Source organism: Ambystoma mexicanum, chromosome 5q (assembly GCF_040938575.1).
Source record: "Ambystoma mexicanum isolate Mex_15411 chromosome 5q, UKY_AmexF1_1, whole genome shotgun sequence".
Lineage (NCBI taxonomy): Eukaryota > Metazoa > Chordata > Amphibia > Caudata > Ambystomatidae > Ambystoma > Ambystoma mexicanum.
The window spans coordinates 1,188,967,430-1,188,988,117 of NC_090933.1; the positions used below are offsets into that span (position 1 = coordinate 1,188,967,430).

Below are 20,688 nucleotides of genomic sequence, written 5' to 3' on the forward strand. Positions count from 1 at the left end.
TAGAATAGGCACAACCTAACAGGTATACTTCTTCTCCTCTTGTGGTAACATGGGTCAAGGGAAGGCTATGCATCCGAAGAACAATAGTATTGTGATACCAAAATAAACCAATGTCCAACCAAGGTTCTATGAAAACAGGAAGCTAACTGCTTTTCCTTTATTCCTTTGTAATGGAAGACACATAATATGTAGACTTTAGGATGAAAGAGGCACCCCAGGTCCAAAGACGGGTACACATAGACTTTAGGATGAAAGAGGCACCCCAGGTCCAAAGACGGGTAGACAGGCAATCATTTCTGCAGCAGTTTTCAAGTTCAAAGTACATGTCTTAACAAAATGAGTGGGTCCTTAGAATCAAGCCAAGGAGAAAGAATAACTGTGAATGCTTTTCTCTTTTTAGATGGCTCAACAATGTTGAGCAGGTTTTCTAGGCACTTTCCAATGGGCTGAGGCAGCGTTGAGATATTGTAGTTGGGTGCTCCCAACGAATTGAGTCAGCATTGAGACTGCTGGGTTGGTTCGATTGTGCGATACAATCCTACAGCGGTGATCATCTCGAATCGCCAAAAGAAGAGGTAGACAATGGCCGGGTAGAGCTCTCGAAGCAGTCAAGTCCGTTTGATGAGGTCCAGACATTGCAATGTGGCTCTGCAGTGATCATCTCAAAGACAGCTGGAGTGCAGGCAGGCAATGGTTGAATCGGCGGCTCAACAGATCAAACATTTAGCAAGTGTTACAGGCAGTTCCAGGGGTCCTGCAGCTGCACTCTTCTTGGTTGCTGGGGGACCCTATCCAGGGATAAGGCGAGTCCTCCTTCTACCCTTCCAAGCCAGGAAGGTTGTTGGAGAGCACTTACAGGGGCTGCCACCACCAGTGAGCAGGTTCCTGGTTACTAGTGTTCAGGCAGCAGGAAAATCTTTTTCAAGCAGCGTTTCACCAAAAACGTTTGTGGTGGTTGAGGGAAGGGGCTTGCTGCCTTCATGGTCTCTTCATCTTCACTTCTATGGCAGAGGACTTTGGGCAGAATATACCCCTTTGTTCTGATGTCCAAAGATTATTTAACTTAAGGTGGGGTCAAAAGCTTTAATCCTGCTGTTATGACAAGAGTCTTTTCCTGGTGATGTCAGTCCCAAATGGCTTTGTCTGCAGGAAGTAGGGAGGAGGGTGGAGTCGGTGCGTATAGGAAGTGTGAGTGGCCTAAAACATTGTACGATTGCGGTACCCTTCTCTGCTCTATAACTTTTCCCCTGGGCTACTGTAACTCCTTCCTCTCTCCTGTAGATCTATATAAGAGTGCCCAGTGAGGTGTGACCCTCCTGTTGTCCTTGCAGGGTTTTCCTTTGAAGCGCTGGTCACCTCCATACCGACTGAGGGTATATCCTGACCTCTGGAAAAGGTGACAAGCCTTTCCGCAGAGAACAAAAAGGCATCTATGTCTGAACCTAAATGCTTTGTGTTGAGTAAATCTCAGTCCCATAGAGATTATACAAAAAGGCCCTGACAGTTGAATGAGTGACTAGAAACCCGACTGTCAATAAGTAATAAGTAACATGAATAGGTTTTGGCCTGTATAAGAGTTTATTCCCAAGGGCCACAATATCAACAGAGCCGTTGCTTATATTTATGCATTAAACACAGAGCAACAAGGATGTGGGAATACACAGTTATAGAGACTTGGGATCAGGGTTGTCCGCTATTAAACTAATAAAAGTAGCCCCTGGATATGGGAACTTTGATTACAGCAGGGATTTTGCAGGAATGTACATGTTACTCTGTAACTGCCATATTGCCAAGCTACAAGATAGTTGCTGGGAGTGTCAGTAGACATTCTCAGGAGATCTAAATGTTTACACTATGTCTGGCTGGGACCAGCATAGTCAATCGGAACAGCTCATGTATTTCTACGTAGTAACACCTGTAGCCTTCCTAGAACTTCTTTCACCTCCACTCTTGAATTATCTTTCTTTTTCTCTCTCCCTCTCTATCTCTTATTCGCACTACATTGGGCCTTCCTCATCACTCGTTTGTATTTAAGGTTTCTCCTGTGTTACCTCTTTCTCCCACCGTTTTTGCACCTGCTTCAAAGCTCTTCATGGAATTAGTCTCAACGTCATGGTCCCCCACACCTGCATCCTGATTATTCCCCTTTCACTCCTTTCTGCTCTTTAGCGCTTTTGTTTCTTTTCTGACTGGTGGGTCCTGGTCTCTGAACCATCATTCTGAGTCGTTTAGGACCCTCTTGGAGCATTGCCTGTAACCATCCTCATATTTCACTCTGTAATCGGTCAGCCTTGACAAATTCTTCTCACTTCTCTTACAGCTACTGGCCTATCCAGTTGGCTTAGCGAACACTCCACCTCATGAATGGTGGCCTCATTGAGGTTCCCCCATTTCTCAAGGTATATCTTCCTGCCTAGAGACAAAGCTGCTTCGGCTTCCTTCCCTTATTTCGGGACTATTGCACCACCAAATATTGGGATGAACACGCACCCTTCTAAATCTTAGGTTTACCCTGTACCCTTAAACCCTGGGGTTACCCTTGCAACCTTAAAATCTCAGAGGTGATTCCCTGCACCCGTAAAATCTCTGGGGATTTTCTGTACCCCTGATTCTCTGGGTGAGCCCCTGAACCAACACCGTGGGAATCCCTGCAACCCCAAATCTTTGGACAGGTCCTGCATGCCCCACTCTGCCGTTAGGTCCTCTAGCCCCTTCAGAATCTGAATATATCCTGGATCTCCTTCTCAGAATCGCTGGGCAGGTCCTTTAACCCATCTCAGAATCGCTTGGTAAATACTGTACCCCTTGTTCTTACTTTGCAGTTTGCAGCTCATCCATCTTCTCCTCTATACAGTTACACCTCTCCCCTTCTTCAGGCTCGGTCTTACAGCTCTTTCACCCGCCACCTTCTTTCTCAGATTTCAGGTTCTGGCTTTTATAGTAGAAGGACGCATCTGTCTAGGCTGGCCTGAACCTGTATGAACTGGGCTGTGTCTGTTCCTGCCTGAGCATCCTTCTCTTTGCTGGTGCTTTTAGGTCTGGATCTGGTTTGTTTGTGCTCTCCTGGGACCTTGATAACAGAACGAGTGGAATGTGCCCTGATTTATGGGGATTATAGGTCGTGTAACTGTTCCCTGCCTTTGAGCCGGGACAAAAGGGTGGTGGTCTTGTGAACCCAGTGTACCTTCTTTTGGGTCAGTACCCATCCCATTCCACCACCGCACGGTCACGTCAAAGTCAGGCGGGCAGTTTATCACATGAGTAAAACATGTAGGTTTTCCAGGAAATCTGTTAGCAGTGCTTAGATGCTGAAGCATTGTATCATTACAAACTGGTTTGCACACCACAATGGAAACTCCATGACCTGGGAATGCAGGAACACTTATGCTCTCTACAAACCAAATTGCAGCATGCACTCAAGGGAAGCCTAAATCCAGCGCGGTCCCACTTTGGGTCAGCTAACGGGGTTGGCAGTTTTACCCATTCTCTTCCAATGTAAAAGTCTCCCTAGAGAAGTATCCCTGATGTTGGAAACCTTATGTGCTGTTCTAATTGATAAATGCTGCCTTAGTACCAGTCAAGGTCTACATCTCCCCTTTCCAGGAACAATTACAATGAATTTAAACAGGATCATCATTTGAAAGGAAACCACACCAGGATAGGATCTCGGAAGTACTGGTTTCGGACTATAAACAATGGGACACTCAAGGGAACTAAAAAGTAGCCAGTTGTATTATTGGGCTGGGCGTTACTTGCCTCCATCTGTGGACATCAAAGAAGGGTGCCCAAGCAAGGAGTAGCCAGAAGCCAGGGTATCATCCTAAAATGCATACCAGTGCTGGGGTATGATATGAAACAAGTTTTTTTTAACGTGCCTGTACGCAAGTGTTTCTAGGCGTGACAAGACAAGGGAGGAAGGCAGAGGGAGGACAAACAAACGTTCTTACTAGGCCCTGTGTCATTCAGATTGTGCAGGTGCAGGGGAAGAGGGAGAGGAGAAGTGCAAGGGCGGAGGGAGAAGGGCAGTATTTGCTCTGATTAAGTGCAGCCAAGCAGCCTGCTCTGGGTAAGTGCAGGAGGCAAGTGATTATAGGGTTACAGAAACAGCCTAGTGCGCGGTAGCCTGAAGGAAGTACAGGTGCTATTGGTCATGGAGGAGCCTTTAACACATTGGGTTCAGAGGGTAGTCAAACAACCAGTCGGCGCAGCAGACAAGTAGGTCAGCATGGGAAAGAGAGAAAAAGCAGAAGTGAAAAGGAAGGTCTTGAGCTGCTTCCGGGACCTGTGGTGAGTGATCCTGCTCAAATTTGAGAGGGGCAGGGAGGCCATTCCAGAGGGAGGCACCTGCGGAGGAGAGAGATCTACCTCTCACTCTTTGCCCGGAGAAGTGTCTGACAATCAGAGTTGAAGGGAGCCGAGTGGAGGGCTTGAGAAGGAAGATGCTTAGGAGGGAGCGTTGGATGTGGCGCGGGTCGTGGCCCCAGAAAGCCTTGTGGACAATGCAGAGGGTCTTAAACTTAATCCTTGCAGCCACTGGGAGCCAGTGGTGAGATACGATCCCTGGGCATGAGGCCGAGGACAAGTCTGGCAGTCCTGTTCTGTATTAGTTGCGGAGGGCGGAGAGTAGAGGAAGTTAGGTTGAGAAAGAGGCTGTTGCAGTAGTCTAGCCTAGAAAGAATGATGCCACACAGCTGTTTACATGGAGCCAAGCAGCATACAAGCAGCAACAGTGAGAGGGCCTAGAGCAAGGTGTCTGTGATGCTGAATTTCACATGCTGTGCAAGATTGCTGGCCTTGATTAGGAGAATAGGGCACAATCTACAGTCAGGAACGTAGAAATACCCACACTACATTTTTACTGTATAAAACATATACCGTTACTATATGAAATGAAGGAAAATGGGCATATGGAATGTGCCACCACCACACATCCAAGGGCACACTGGCTTGAAGACTACCTTGGCTTCCAGTCCTTTCTATTGCAAGCTTAGTATTTCTATAATGGGCTCATGAGATGATGCCATAGTACAGTGGCCTCAGGTTTAGCAGCACAAACCCCTTAGCGCTGCTTACATTGCTTTTCAAGGGGTATTGGCAAGGTGCACTGATAAAACAGCAAAGTAAAAAGCCAATTGCAGGACCCAAGTTGTCACAGGCATTCCTAATGTATTTCAGACATTGTAATACAACATGTGTGTGTGCAGGGCAGTGTAAGAATCAATATACATGGGCGGAAGGTCAAGCTGAGCATGTAACCGTCTCATTAAATACTCACTGTATCAATGTAAAAGGTGTTTGATCCCACAAAGGTGACCGTCTCTTGCAGCTCGTAGTTGTGTACCCCATTCTGGTAGTCTTGGTATGGGATGACGGTGAGAGCGAAAGGACCCACTGTGCACTTGCTTCGGTTGGTCAATCTCACCTCCAGGTTTATGGGGTCCCCAACTTTGCAGTCTGCGACAACATCACAGTCACACGGCTTGCCATCCACCAGCACATCTGTAGGCAGAAGATTAACAATACATCACGAATGTGTTCACCGATTCTGTTCTAGGAAGCGTAGTACACCCAATGTGGAGGATTCTTAAAGTACAACACAACACACAGAGCCACTAGCCGGTCACAAAGCTGAGAGGTGGCTCTCATGCAAATAAGTACAGTTCCAGGCTTGAATAGTTTATGTATGTGGTATAATTAGAGAGGAAGGCTCCAGGCAAATGTGTGGCACTCTCCTGGCTCTACCCTAGGCCATGTGTGCCAGCAGATCCAATACAGAGCCGAGCCAAACATCAAGGGTCCTGATCGCGCTAGCCCTACCTTCTTTGTGGCCCTTTACTGCTGTCAACAAATAATACAAAGCTTTGATGAACTTTTTGGGTAGTGTAGGTCAGGTTTCATAATATGTTCTCCAGTGACCTTCATGCGAAGGGTCTCTATTACATTTCCAATAAACATTTACAATTGTATTGCCCAATACCTAATCTTGAAGCCTTTGGATTTGCCTCATAATGAGAGTGGGCACTATGAAAGTTGACAAATAGAAATTAGCACCCGAGGCAGGGGAAGCAGCCAGTCAGGTTCCTTGGATTGCGGGCTAAAACTGCTAATCTCAGCCCTTGCCAGGGAACCCGATGGCTGCTTCCCCCGCCCTGCACCACCATCTTCTCCCCACCCTACATTCCCTTCTTTTTTAAAGTACCCCCCCCCCCCCTCTGCAGCCCCACTTAACTGATTGTGGTGGTGGTGGCGGCGGCGTGTGCTGCCGCATCTTTACCCCTGTCCATTTGTCAGTCACCATGGAAATGGAAGAGGGGCTCCGGATGGAGCCCCACTTTCCAGCTCTGTGGCGGCCATCTTAGTATAGTATTTTGTTTCAATGAACAGGACGCTGCTTTGCTTGGGCCTTTAACTCGGGCCTCGTGGCTGATAACACCCGATCCGGCGCTATATTCATGGAGCAGTTTAGGCTGTGCAAGTAAAGACATCATAATGTCTTAAAGTGACCTCAGGTAGCCCCACAAAATAAGCATTTCTAGCAGGCTGACAAATTTGAAAAAAATTAACAAAAGCACACGTCTAATCACTTTTCGGTGTATTGGGAAGACCTTTTGGGGAGCTGTGGGAAGTGGTCTCGGTGGCTGAAAGGTGTGCTAAGTGGAGGTGCCGAAAAATTAAAAGGGCAGTGTGTGTTCTTATAGCGCTCAAGCTGTCCCAGGTCAAACGTGAACAGCCAATTCAATCCTGTTGGTTCCTTTGCATTGTAGAGTCGTGCATTTAAAAGCGTAATGGAGAGACATTAATGCCAGAAATTAGCTCTTAGCTTTACCGACTCAAGAAAATGGAAACATACACGACAGAATAAATTATTACAATGTATTAAAAATGCATGAATATTATTCCAAAATAATAGTCTGTTGCACGCTTTTTTACTTTGCACAAGTCAGAAAGTCACTAATTCTCATGCATTTCACATTTTCTTTTCTTACTGAGTGACATTGGCCAAACAATTTAAAATTCTGATTTATGATGTGTCTGCTTTTTTGAACCATGTAAAGTATTTCAGTATAATATAGTGTGCAGCAGAAAATCTGCATTGCTCATGAAAAGCTGCCCAACGCTGACAGCAGAGGCTACGGCTGTGTGCAACGTCCCTGTATTCTTTGCGACCGAGATGCAACGTGCATTGTTCACACAAGTAAAGGAAGGACGTGCTTGCACAGTTCCATCGATTTCATGGCAAAATATGGCGGGGGTTGAGGGGGGGGGGATTTCTCGTATGGAAATGTGACTTATTGCATCACAGGTGTGCACAAATCCGACCCCCATTTGACCCAAGAGTGCAATCGTGCAAATCTGGGTGATGCGGCTGTGGCGAAATGACTACTGCCGAACAGGGGTGCAGGATCATTAGTGTCTAAAATGCCCACTCAGGCAGGCCTCAAACCCCTACAAAACCACAGCGATCCATATCATAAAGGTGAAACAGGCGCAGTCAAGAGATCTACCTCCTTCGGCTTTTGTGGTGATGTGGGCAGAGGGAAGTCTATGCTCTCAAGAGGGGTGTGACTATGAGACAGGGGCACCTCAAACAACAATAGTGCACCAGGACAAAATAAAGGAATGGCCACTCAAGGTCCTATGAAAAATATTGTCTCGGGAGGATAGCTCAGCGTCAACGTGCTCGCCTTAGAAACAAGACGACACAGAGTACCAAAGGTTCGATCCCCGGGTCCACGCTTAGAAACCTCTGGGTATTAAGCGCGTTATAAATAACCTATCATATCATATCAAAATGTACTTTAATCAAACACACCAATATCCAATACAGACGCTACTAGAAAACACTAACAAAAACCCGCCCTGCATAGGAAGGAAGAGAAATGCAGAATGAAATAATGCAAGCACTTAGGATACACAGCTGGGAGAAAAAGGCAGAACAATCACCACAATGTTGTACAAAAGCTATATCTGTTGAAAAAGGTTCAAATGGGCAGCTTAAGTTGTCTCTGGGGTCCCAAAAGTGGGCCCAAGAGGACGGGCCGTTCAACAGTCCCTGAATGAGTTCTTATTCACTCAACGGCATAGAGGCAGTCTTGTAGTGTTGTGCAAGTGGGTTGAAGCAAGTTCAGATGCGGCGAGTCGTGGTAATCTAAACTGGGAGAAGGCATTGCGTCAGGTTTGAGATAAAGCTTCGTAAAGTCTCATGCAGCGTTTGAAGGAAGTGGGTCGATGAGGCCACCATGGTCGGTTCGAAACATTGATCTTGGATCAATGACAACCTTACTGGTGGTTCCAGGCTGTGACTCGAGACATGGTGGTTAAAGATATGGCGGGTGTTGTCTTCCATCAGGGCAAGCAAGGTTCTTGTTCGAGCCAGAACAAGTGATGAACTCAGTTGGCATAGCAGAGCGGCAAACTGATTAGAGATTCAGCAATACCGGTTTGAAGAGGCTCGAACAAAGTGCCAATAATAGCAACCTGGGTCCTGTTGGGTGGCAGGCATTTGAATGTGGACAACGATGGTTCGATGCTGTAGAATGCAGGTAACCAGCTGCTTCACTCCTTCTGGTGCTGCAAGGCCCAATCCAGATGCGACAGGATGACCCCAGGGAGGCTGGCTAACGCATGCAGTCCTTCACCTCCAATGTAGCCGGCAGTGAGGCAGATCTTGCTACAGCAGCAGTTCACCACCAATATTATCCGGGAGGTGTAGGGAGCAGAGCTTTCCTCTGCCTTGGATCATTCCATCACCGCAATGGCTAAGGACTTGTGAAAGGTCTAGAGGAATTCATTTGTACCTCTTTTGGGAGAGTTGAGGTGCAGGAAGGAATCCCAAAATGAATCAAAGAAAAAGGGGGGCGACCCCCTCTTGTGGTAAGAAGCCACATAAGATTTAAGAGCAAGCTTGCCTTAAGGGGCCCACTCCTTTTTCAGGTAACAAGTGTCAGTATTTTGCTGTGCAGGATGTGTAGGAGATAAGAGGAAAAGAGAATCCCAGGGAAAAACCAGATGGAGGAGTCATTCCTTTGGTACTGCGCGTTCTAAACCCGCTCCCTTCTCTAGCCCTGCACTTCAAAGGGCTTTTGGTGTGTAACACTCAATCAACTGTGGAGCAGGACCTTGTTATGAATAGCCTCTTTGAAGCCAGGCTCCCAGGAGAGCTCATATTGTGAGTTCCTACACCAGAGGCAGGCATCCTGCCTTTTGTCCCATTCACTGGAATGTGCAGAGTCCGGAGCCTGGAGTCACCGTCTCCTCTCATAGCTTGTCTTAGCTCACAGGGTTGACACTCAGCTAAAAGTACACTGTGGGTTTAATAAGTATGCCAACTACCAGCGAGCCTACATAGCCTAGTTTTGGCTTATATTTTCAGATGATCCGGCCACCAGGTGGTAGCTTATCATAATCATAAGGGTTCTGGAAGAGAGGAGCAGACTTAAATGCAGCCTCTGCACGGTAGTGACTTTGTTGCCACAGCAGCTGTCAATCAGGGCACCTGTGACTCTGATGCTGCTCTGTGCCACTGGAACACAGGAGCCGCAGTTCCGGAGACTGATGCAGCTGGGCAGAGGTGTCCACTATGCTGGCGTCATGGTGCTTAGTGAAAGGGGAATCTGTTTAGTAGACCAACCCTTCTGAGCGGCATTACCCGCATCGTTTTATTATTAATACAAATAAAAAAAGCCAGTGCTTCCCTACCATTGCCAGATGGCAACCCTTCACAGGGGAAGAGAGCAGCGTTTTCACGTTTTCGTGCTCATCGCATATGCACAAAGGAGGAGCACAAACTGCCCCATGCTGCAGTATGTTTGGAACACACAGAGGAGACTGGAATGTACACAGCAGTCACGTGGATATCAAAAGGCAATTAACACACGTGTTAGCTAAATGTGCCCAATGCCACTGTGGTCAGGCTAATCTGCATTTGCCGTAATGTTCCGCCCTTGAATGCAAAGCTTACATATTCCATGTTTTCCTGCACAAATTCGCAGAACTAAGCATCTCAGAAAAGCACAAACAAGGGTCCTTTCTGAGACGCCAAAGCCTTGTAAAGGGATCATTTTATGTTTCTGATTCCAAGTCAGAGCTCCGAATAAAGTTCTCAAAAGCAATTCCAGTGCCTCTTTCAATGAGACCCACACAGACCGCTCCCAAGGATGTCCAACAAACAAAGGCACCATTCATCTTATTTGGGGTAATTGGCGTAAAGGCACTCTTGGTGAAGACATTTCTATTACACACATAGCCATTCACAGCTACAATTAAGCCATTAACTCTCAGCAGACTGCTTAGAAAAAACACTGGCAGGCTAAAGTTTGATCTCACTGCTTGACGTGAGAGTGCAAAGAAATCACAGGAGGGTGTGTTTAGGGCAGGGAGTGGGTGGGAATGCCCATGGCGATTGGCATGGTCATGGGCAGTTAATGGGTGGGTAAATAGCCAAACACCACCAACAAGCTGTGTGCCCCTCCTCAAATATCAGCTCCCTCCCACCTGCACTCGAATGCAACAGTTTTGACTTTTAGTGCCACATAATAGCCCAAACTGTAAATACTGAACATAAACTCTTTAGTTGAACAGAACTGGAGAGGGAGGGTGATAGAATGATCAAGCATGTGAGCAGGCGCCCATTACAGTCTTTGTGGTGCCACGTGTCCTCAACATTACCTTACAGTGCATTTTGGGTTGCCTCTGTTCTATATTATAAAAACAATAAATGCACCATTTCTTCTAGAACATATTATGATTATTATGTTGCATGATTTACAACACGTTTGTTGTTGGCGCGGCTCGTGTTTTGGCTCCTACATCCAGGCCATTGGCTTGGCTTGGCAGTGCCACGGAGTGTGTTGCTTCTCTGGAAAGAACACAAAACGTGCATATCCACAATGTAGCACACCCCTGCAAAATAGTTGCTACTCTCTATTGATGTTTTGATCCCTAGAGGAAAACAAACGACATTTTAGCAGCTGCAGGTATTAATTGATTCAAGGTTAACATGATTGAACTGGCAGCGCACCCGACCACATACTTCCCAGGGCAAACACGATCAATGTACACCTCTTAGGCTTATGTTTCTTTGTGAAAAGGTCAGCATCTCAGTCTGTCTAAAATATCACCACTCCCGCCCCTGGAAAACTATGGCCGACCCAAAGGACGTTACCAGATAAATTCACAAATCAGCACGCAGGACTAACTTGATTATTCATTCCATGCCGGTCCAGCTGCATTTTAGTTTTTTTTTTATAGGTCTGGCTAAAGTACATAGCTATTCACGATACATTGTATTTATTTATATTATTTGTATATTTATATTGTGCCGAAGCCCGCAGGCATCAGCTGCATACATTTAGACCAAGACAACATACTGTAGACCAGACATCTCGAAGCAATTTACTTGTCCTGATTATCCCTTGGAGTTATTTAAAAATGGGCGTCTTCAATGCCTTCCTGAAGGCTAGGTAGTTGCCCTCCTGTCTGACTGCTTTGGGTAATCTGTTCCATGTCTGAGCCGCTTTTACTGGAAAAGATCTACCTAATCCGTTTGATCGCTTAGAAAAAGGGCAAACAATTTGCCCCAGCGATTTAGATCTCAATGAGCGGCCAGGAATGTAATGAACAGGAGACTGTCCGTCAAGACATACATTTAGACCAAGACAACATACTGTAGACCAGACAACTGAAAGCTATTTACTTGTCCTGATTATCCCTTGGAGTTATTTAAAAATGGCCGCCTTCAATGCCTTCCTGAAGGCTAGGTTGTTGCCCTCCTGTCTGACTGCTTTGGGTAATCTGTTCCATGTACGAGCCGCTTTTACTGGAAAGGATCTACCTAATCCGTTTGATCGCTTAGAAAAAGGGCAAACAATTTGCCCCAGTGATTTAGATCTCAATGAGCGGCCAGGAGTGAAATGAACAGGAGACTGTCTGTCAAGACATTGATGGACTATGGTCATGACTTTGAATGTAATCCGGTCCTTTAGTGTCAGCCAATGAAGTGTTCTTCTATCTGCGTTGTGTTCCCTTCTAGTTTTCTTTTTCACAATTCTTATGGCGCTCTTCTGTATGGTCAGACATTGAGCAATACACATCTGTTATTTGCTCCGATCATCAGAGCGTTTCTGTAGTCCAGCCTGCATAGAATCATGGCCCTTGCAATAGTGGCACTGTTTATTTCATTCAAATAAGGCCTGATATGACTTAATAGTCTTGAGCAATATTGGCAGCTTCTGTTCATGTTATTAACATGGGAGTCAGCGCTTAGTGACACCTCTAAGTGGATTGCCAGTGTCTTCACTTTTCCAAAAACTTGTATGGGGGAATTTCTGATCTGGAATATCTCGTATTCCTTGCCTAGTTTGGCGCATGCTTGTCGTGATCCAAAGATCATTAGCTCGGTCTTGCTCCCATTCAAGCACATCCAGTTGGCTTTCATCCAGGCCTCAATGATGTTGTATATAGATTCAAATGTACAAGTATCTATGTCGTAGCTGCCACTCAGCTCGATCACCAGCTGTTATCTGCATAGTTCGTAGAGAAAACTTTGGTGTTATCGAGTACTGTACATGGACATCTGAGGTAAAGATTGAAAAGTATGGAGTACAGACTGGCCCCCTGAGGGACTCCACAATTAATGGGTGTTGAAGGAGAAACATTTACCCCCGAGTGCATCTTTGACTTTAGCCAAATAGGATAGTACCCATCTAGTAGCTTCTGCGAACATCTTATACTGGAGAAGGGGTCCTGGTGCCAGCCTGCTGCTCTGCCATACACAATGAGTGTATCTGGATAAAAGCTCTGTTATACCAGTGGCCATTTTGTAGGAGTGCAGATGAAAATGCACCACAGCCATAGTTTTAATGTTGCCCTGCATCCCTACATTTTATCCAGGGACGTTTAAACCGGTTGCTACGATGTGTTGTGGTGTTCACATACCAGTAGTGCACCCCCTTCAGTGTGCCACTTTGGGCTTAATCCAAATAGATGCTAAGAGCACAAAGTGACGCCCTGAACAGAAGTGCTGCTATCACAGCGCTCATGGCTGATCACAAATGCGCACCACATTGGCATTATGCAGAGATGACCCACATGCAAGAGCTAACTGCATTAAATTCAATGTAAAATATGTTTTTCTGGCATCACGGACTGCAACAATTTGCAATGTTATTAGTGCAACTGTCCGCATTGATATGCAAATGGGGATTTTGGACTTCCTCCAGGATTAAGAGTGGCAGCCACAGGTAGATAATAAGGAAGGGCTGCTGCCAGGTAATGCAGGTTAATGCAAGCATTTATTACGCACATCAAGTATACTGTGCCTGCTACGAGCCTTAATCTACATGTATATTCTTACTATGGGATCGCTCATTTAGCACACACTGTTGGAATGCAGGGTTTTAGGGCGAAGAGGGAGGGAGGGAACTGGAGTAGATGTATTTGTCACTACCATGAATCTTTTCATACACTATAAACCAACCCTACTGCATACTACAGCATTATATTCCTTTAATATAGAGTGAGAAGCAGTTGGGGTGCTCTGCAGACATAACTCCTCGGGCCCGATGTAGAATACAGGGATCAACACTAAGATTGGAGTTGCTTTTAGTGCCTGCGTATCCTGGGTATCCAGCAGTAACCAGTGGCCAGGAGCTACCACCGGGGAAGAAGGAGCTAGTAGATAGCGTTCCGCAACTCTAACTTCCACACCACATAAAATACAAACCCATCATTGTGTCCATTAATGATGACCCCTTATGCTTTACATGTTTGTATCGATATGTCCTATGGTTTGTTTGTAGGCTATCCCAAACGGACAGAGTTTATACGATAGAGGTGTGTTTCTTGTGGTTTTAGTGGGCTCGGGGGTCCAAAAGTAGCTCCTGGTGGCTGGTGATGTCCTGCTAACCAGGCTCTTTGGGCTACAAGCAAGAACTAAATAGTTCCTAGCTCTCCTCCATTTCCAGCGTTGAGAATAGGATTGGCCCATTGTGGGAGCACCAACAGGGCGGTTCCGGCAGGTGGATGGGGGAGGCGGGAAGAGTAACTGCACACCAATAAAAATAAAATGGGACTGGTAAACAGGTCCACTGCTCAGTGGCCACGCGCACATTTGTAATGGCCAGAAATAAATCACCCTTTTAAGCAGTAGGGACTCCAAAGTGCAGCTGACTTTAATAGCCTGCGCTTTGTGGCGGAATTCGCAATAAAAACCCATGCGCCACATGCACGGAGTATCCAGCATGGAGGAGAGGAGGAAGGAAATTGATAGTCGTGAAGAGGTCGTAAATAAGCTGCGTGTCACTTCATTACATTATGTTGCTTCCTGGGGGTCGGGATTTTTTTCGCGCTACAGTTTCATCAGCGAGATTTATGCTGTGGGATGGGGGAGGGTGTGTGTGAAAGGCATGAACAGAGAGATCCTGAGCGCGCGGCATCGAAGCCTTTCTGTCCGCTGATCTAGGTGCAATTAACCTGTTCACAGGGTATCCTCCCTAAAATGGTTTCACTAACTTGCACTTTAATTGTAATATTAGAGGACCCACATGTAACTGGACAGGAAGCGCGCCATCATTGAGGTCTGGCACGCTTACGGTTGCACTTGTTGGAAAGGCAACATTCAAAGCATTTTAGAGCTGGATGGAGGTAGATGTGCAGAGCCCATGATCAAGGAAAGCTTAGAAGAAGCAAAGGGCCCTTCACGCTAATAACAGTGAACTCTCCAACAGCAAGCCATGCATTGAAAGATAGAAACAATGGCTCAGATGTGGGATTTGTGCAAATATCATATGATCCACAAGGAGGAGACATTGTGGGAGTATTAGTAGGACAGTGGCACTCTCAGTCGGTACCTGTACATGCAACAGAGTGTTAAAAGATCCTCACTCTGCGCCTGGATTCCTAGAAGGAAGAGAAGATCGATGAACAGCCGTCACATAGTCGGTGGCAGGGGCCAGACAGAGCCTCGCTCCATTTGGCTTATCTGCAGAGGGAACCATCATCTGCTAGAAGTCATTTGCGTGATGATTTTCATCTATCGAAGCTATTTGAATTCCTACCGTTACGGCTTTTACTGAGAAATGTCCCTGATTTAACACCATCCGTCCACAAAATCTGGCACAAGAAACAGGTTGTTTTTAATCTCATCCGTAGGTTTTATTTAAAATAATAAATCACGAAATTAAAGTTTGTCCACTTACTTTCAGTGTTGTGGAAGTCACCTACAATAGTCTATATAAAGGCAGCAAGTCTACAGAACAGAAATGCAATCAGCGTGCAATTATCTCGCTTTCACAATGCACACAAACACCCATGCGTATAAAAGCTAATTTGAGTCACTACTCAAAACCCTCCCCTATAAAAAAAACCTACAAACTGTCATTGACAATGCATTAATAAAGCACAAAACATTTTTAGAATAAACTTACCACACTACATTTCTCTTATTCTTATCTGACAACAACGAAAACTATTGGCATCAGAAAAAATATTGGATTCACATAGAATCGGATCACTTTAGAATGCTATACACAACTGGTTTCTAGCTTGGAAACATATACAAGAAGGATTGGTAGGGTTAATTTGGGATTTAGTCTACAGATTTGGGTTTAGAACAGAAGTTTTTATTTTGGAGGCCAAACTTTCTTGATGTACTAAAGGAAAAAGCATTAGATCAAACAATTTAAATGGAATCAGCACCTTAACTTTACTTGGGGTTAGGTGTCCCCACTTAAAGCAGAAATCTTTCTTTTCTTTTCAATGTTATTTTGGAAAATGATGATCATTCAAAGGGAAATTAAGATTATTTAAAATGAAATTTTACTGAAAATGAAGGGCAGACACTAACCTTCCTCTTATTCTACTTTAATGGGGAAGAAAACTCTATTGAACATTTTTATTTTATGTAAACTCTGGTTTTTCACAGGTCAAGAAGTCTTATCAATCACTGAAAATCTGTGCGTCACATAGAACACCATGCTCACAAACGCATATATAATGTGTTACTGTGAAAACGAAGGGAATTATTATTTCTCAGCTACTGTCAAAGATTAATATGCCTTGTGCAATTATAGATTCTAAGGAATTCTATTTTTTTTTCTTTTTTAACTTTGTTTTTCTTGAGCATTACAACATACAACAGAGCAGCCAGAACGCTCCTGGCACAGAACATCTAATACATTAAATAGAGAAAAATGCCATTTTTTGTTCCCTTTCCTCCTCTTGTTCCCCTCCCCCCACACATAGGTTTACCAGGCTCCACCGGGCCATAGGTGTAGGAGGCAAAGAGATAGAACTAGACACTTAATAACATTTTCCAGGATGACTGAGATCGTGGGGTACAGCGCTGTAACAATGATAGAAGGCTAAAAACAGGCAGTGAACAGTGCAAGCTAAGGCGCCATGGCTCAAACCGCACTTCGGGATTAAAGTCTCATGGCTTCGCATTCATCATTCAGAAGAACAATAGTCCATTCTTGCAAGAAAGAAGACATTCTATCGTTGGCTATGGCGGACAGTTTCTCATACATAAAGATAGCCAGAAGCTTATTGGGCCATTCTGCCTTAGAGGGAGTAGAAGTGCTTTTCCACTTCTGGGCCAGAGCCCATCTCCCCGCTCTCAGCATTGCCTCTACCACTTTTGGGAACGTGCCCAACTCGGAATTGTGCATGGGCATACCTAGGAGGATCTCAAGGGGGAGAAGGGTCGGCTCATACCCACAATATCTTTGACCCAACAGAGCAGTTCAGCCCAGTACACCTGAATAACCAGGCATTCCCACCACATGTGGTACCAAGTACCGCATTGTGAGCACATCCAGGGGCACAGTGGGGGCACTCTTTCAAACATCATGGATAGGGTGGCGGGGGGATGATGCCAAGAATGAAGAATAATGAAACTGTGTTCCATAGCCAAGGTATACAAATAACGTGAAAAGATTGACTTAAAGATCACCCTCCATGTTGGTTCTTCAAGAGTCAACCCCCAACCTTTCCTCCCATATCCGTTTGAACGGCTGTCTACCCTCTAGGTTTTCTGTGATAAGAACTTTATAAATCTTAAAGAGGGATTCCACCAAAATCTTTTCAAAGACGGTGAAGGGGCGGGTCATATCGGCCAACCAGTTGGGGTGAGTGAGGATCCCCTTGACAGGCAGATATTCAAAGACAGGGCGGGTTGTCCCCCATCGTCTCAGACAGTTGGGTATACTCAATGAAAACACCCTGGTGGAAGAGCTGGGCAGCTCTCTCTAACCCCTTGTCCGACCATGCTTGAGTTTCACGAAAACCCCTTGTTGCGCTAACCTGGTATCCACGTGGGCACCACACGATACTGGATGGAAGTCTAAGCAATATACCGGACCCCTCTCTGTTTGGTTATGTGCCAGAGGTTGGGTAGCACCTATAACAGGAGAATGGAGGGCTAAGATACTGGTTCTGTGATGGGTGGACTCCCACCTCCCTCTGGTCCAAATCCCCTCCCTTTGGGTTATTGCTCACCTTAGGTTTTTGTGCGTTGAACTCTCCGTCCTGCGTCTCTGTGCATGGGCGCATGGTTGGTGCGGGGTTTCCATGGACCTAGTTGCTTCACTGGTCCGTGTGCCTTTATGTCGGGTCCAGACCGGCTGTGACTCCGACTCTGCTTGCTGTCTTCCAGGTGAATTATAATGTCTTTTCCGTCTTTATTCTGTCTCTTTCTTTCCCTCTGTTTTCTCTGTCTTCTCGACGTCTTGATCCACTATGCTGTTCCCTAACAATGTCTCGTTTTGTTTTTACAGGGATGGTTGCGATCTCAGAGTTGCTGCGCCGATGGCGAAGACCACAGTGAGTTATTGATGCGCGGAGCGCTGCACTGTTTATTGGTGTTAATTGCTAACCTGTATTCTCTTCCCTTCTTTGTACAGGTTGCAGTGATGTTCCGGAGTGATGAGCGATTGAAGCGCTGCTTGCCCAGGTAAGTGCTTTGTTAATGCTGACCTTGACCCTTCTCCCTTGCAGGTTGCATTGAAACCCGGAGATGGGCGAGGTAAGAGAAGCGCAGGGTGCTGCCAGAACTCACTGCTTGCCCAAGTAAGAATTGTTATTAATGCTGTCCTGGTTTCTTTACCTTTGCAGGTTGCGGCGAACTCCGGAGATGGGCGAGGTAAGCGAAGAGCAGGATGGATTCAAGACCGGTTACTTCACAGTTAAGTGTTCTTGCTCGCTAATGCTGTCCTTGTTCTTCCAGGTTATTCGGATCTCGGGATTCAGGATCAGGCCGCCGGAGAAGCAGATGAGCAGGAGCTGGACCCGGTGAGCATTCCGCTGCAGGAGTGCAGAATAGCGCGAAGCGTGTTCTGCTGTTTGGGTGTGGTTTAAATAGCCCAGGTAAAGTAGTTCCAGGCCCAGCCACACCCAAAACACTAGACCGCATGGCTTGGTTCTAAAGAACTGAGCTGTGTAATAGGCCTCCATGTTGGATTCAGGTCCAAAACTGGTATTGCTTTATTCCTGATAATGAGCCTGGCGCCAAAGGCACCAGGACTGACTTCATGTATGTTTCTGATGGAGTTTTAAGGCCCTTGGGGCCAGTGTGAAGGGCTTAAGCCCCACTGCTGCCAGGCGGCTGTTATACCTGAGGGGGTCAGGGGCATGGATCGTGACACTCCTAGATCCGAGGTTAAACGGGGACCCCAAAGAGATGACAGGGGGGAAGGCTAGGAAGAGAGCCGTTTATTATCTTTGTTTGGCTTCCAGGATGCCCACAGGACGTCCAACGTTGGGTGGGAACTGAGAAGCATAGGGAGGGTTTTTGGGGAGGCCCAAAGGAGGTCCCTAACTTTTTTCAGGTGGGTGTGGATGTCCTCCACATAGGTCCAGTAAGTTCCCAGGTCATCTCTCATGTGTTCTAACATCACGCATGGCTGGGCTGCCTTATGATATAACCTAAAGTTGGGGAGACCGAAGCCTCCAAATGTTTTCGGAAGTGTTAAGGTTGAGAATTTAACTCTTGCCCTTTTGCCATTCCAGATGAAGCAGAGGATTCGGGTTTATAGCCGCTCAAAAAAAGGATTCTGGAATAATGCAGGGAAGGGCCGAGAAGAGGTAGAGCAGGCGGGGAAGAATGTTCATTTGAACCGTAACCATGCACCCAAACCATGAGATAGTAAGAGGCGCCCAGCGTACAAGGTCGCTACTGCTCTTTGCCAAAATTGGGAGAAAGTTGGATTCAAATAGTTTTCCAAGGTCTCTGGGGATGGTGGTGCCCAGATACCTGGTGACCTTCCATTCTATTCTCATTCCTTGCACCTCAGATTTCTTGATGACTGCATGATCTATAGCACCCATCGGCATTATGCAGGATTTGGTTATATTGACCTTGAGCCCTGAAAAGGAGCCAAAGCGGCAAATAAGGTCAGGCAATCGGGGGAGGGAATCCTGAAGGTCAGTAAAATTAGCCAGGATATCATCTGCAAACAGGGATAGTTTAAATTCATTGTCCCCACAATGGGAATTCTATTTTTAATAGACTTCCACAAAGTTGCTCTTGCACATCCTTCCCCAATTTAGTGGTACAGTTTGTAAACAGAGTTCCACCAATACACTTTCAATTGCTATCTAAGATTTAACTAACACTTGGGATATATATCAAAATACAGTGGGGTTATTGTACCTACATTTGCTTTGTCTTTTAATAAATGACAGGTAGGGACATCAAAAGCTCCATGCAACTCTGCAAGGTAAGCTCTTCCTTTTGCTATATCCCCATCCTATGAAATTCCTCTCAAGGCAATCTAGTTCTGTCTTGGGAAAAACCTATGCATTCAACTCCCTCTGTAAAATGCCTTTGTAAGGAGGATTTCCATCAACTAAATCCATGTGCAGCCGCAATCAGCTCTTCTCCTGTGGGACAAGTCTTCCTCCTCTGCTGCTTTCCAGAAAACTCTCAACTCCCTATGTGCACTGCAATTTTGGATTGGGTGGAGCCTTTGATAGGTTCCATTCAGATAGTCACACCCAACAGAATCTTTTCTGTGGATCTGATTGGCCAATGTATCTTGCCATATCATAAGGGGATGTATTTAACTTTGAATTAGCCCCCCCCACTCAGGAATTGGGACCAAATTCGAATTGAGACAGCTCTTTCCTTTATAATTTCTTGTGTGGATCTGTGCCATCCATAATGAATGTGTGTATATATATATATATATATATATATATATATATATATATATATATATGTTCATGATCACAATACAATTCTAATCTCAGAGATATCTGATAGGTCTCTGTATAGGAAGGCATATCAGTTATTTAAAATAGGAGTCTTTTAATAATTCATAGATATTACTTTATCAAATCTAGTCTTGGTTCATGAATCGCACAAAGGGTTAAAATGTTGGAGTCAATAACATATGTAACTATTTTGCAACTTAAAATGTACTTTGTTTCTAGGCTGTATGCTACAAGTCCTTTTAGAGTTTTGAAATTAACAGAAAATATATGTTGATCAGATGTCCTAGGAACACAAGCCTTATTTTATAGGGTTTTTTTTCATGATGCAGACACAAAACGGAGTATGTCTTACTGCTCTGGTTAGGTCATGGTTGAGGGTTGTCTGTTTATCTTATAGTTGTATTCAAAACTTTTCATTTATCCGTACAGCCATACAATTCCAAAATTCACAGTAGAAAAAAAAAGTTTCAACACAAG

General features: G+C 45.4%; 1 protein-coding gene across 1 annotated transcript in view; it reads right to left on the reverse strand.

Annotated features, from left to right (window-relative positions):
* Window positions 1-20,688, reverse strand: part of TRAPPC9 (trafficking protein particle complex subunit 9) — a 3,490,818-nt gene that overhangs the window by 23,572 nt on the left and 3,446,558 nt on the right. The window contains exon 22 of the mRNA XM_069621680.1: window positions 5,276-5,499. Coding sequence (XP_069477781.1) covers window positions 5,276-5,499 — 224 coding nt within the window. The remainder of the gene's footprint in view (window positions 1-5,275; window positions 5,500-20,688) is intronic.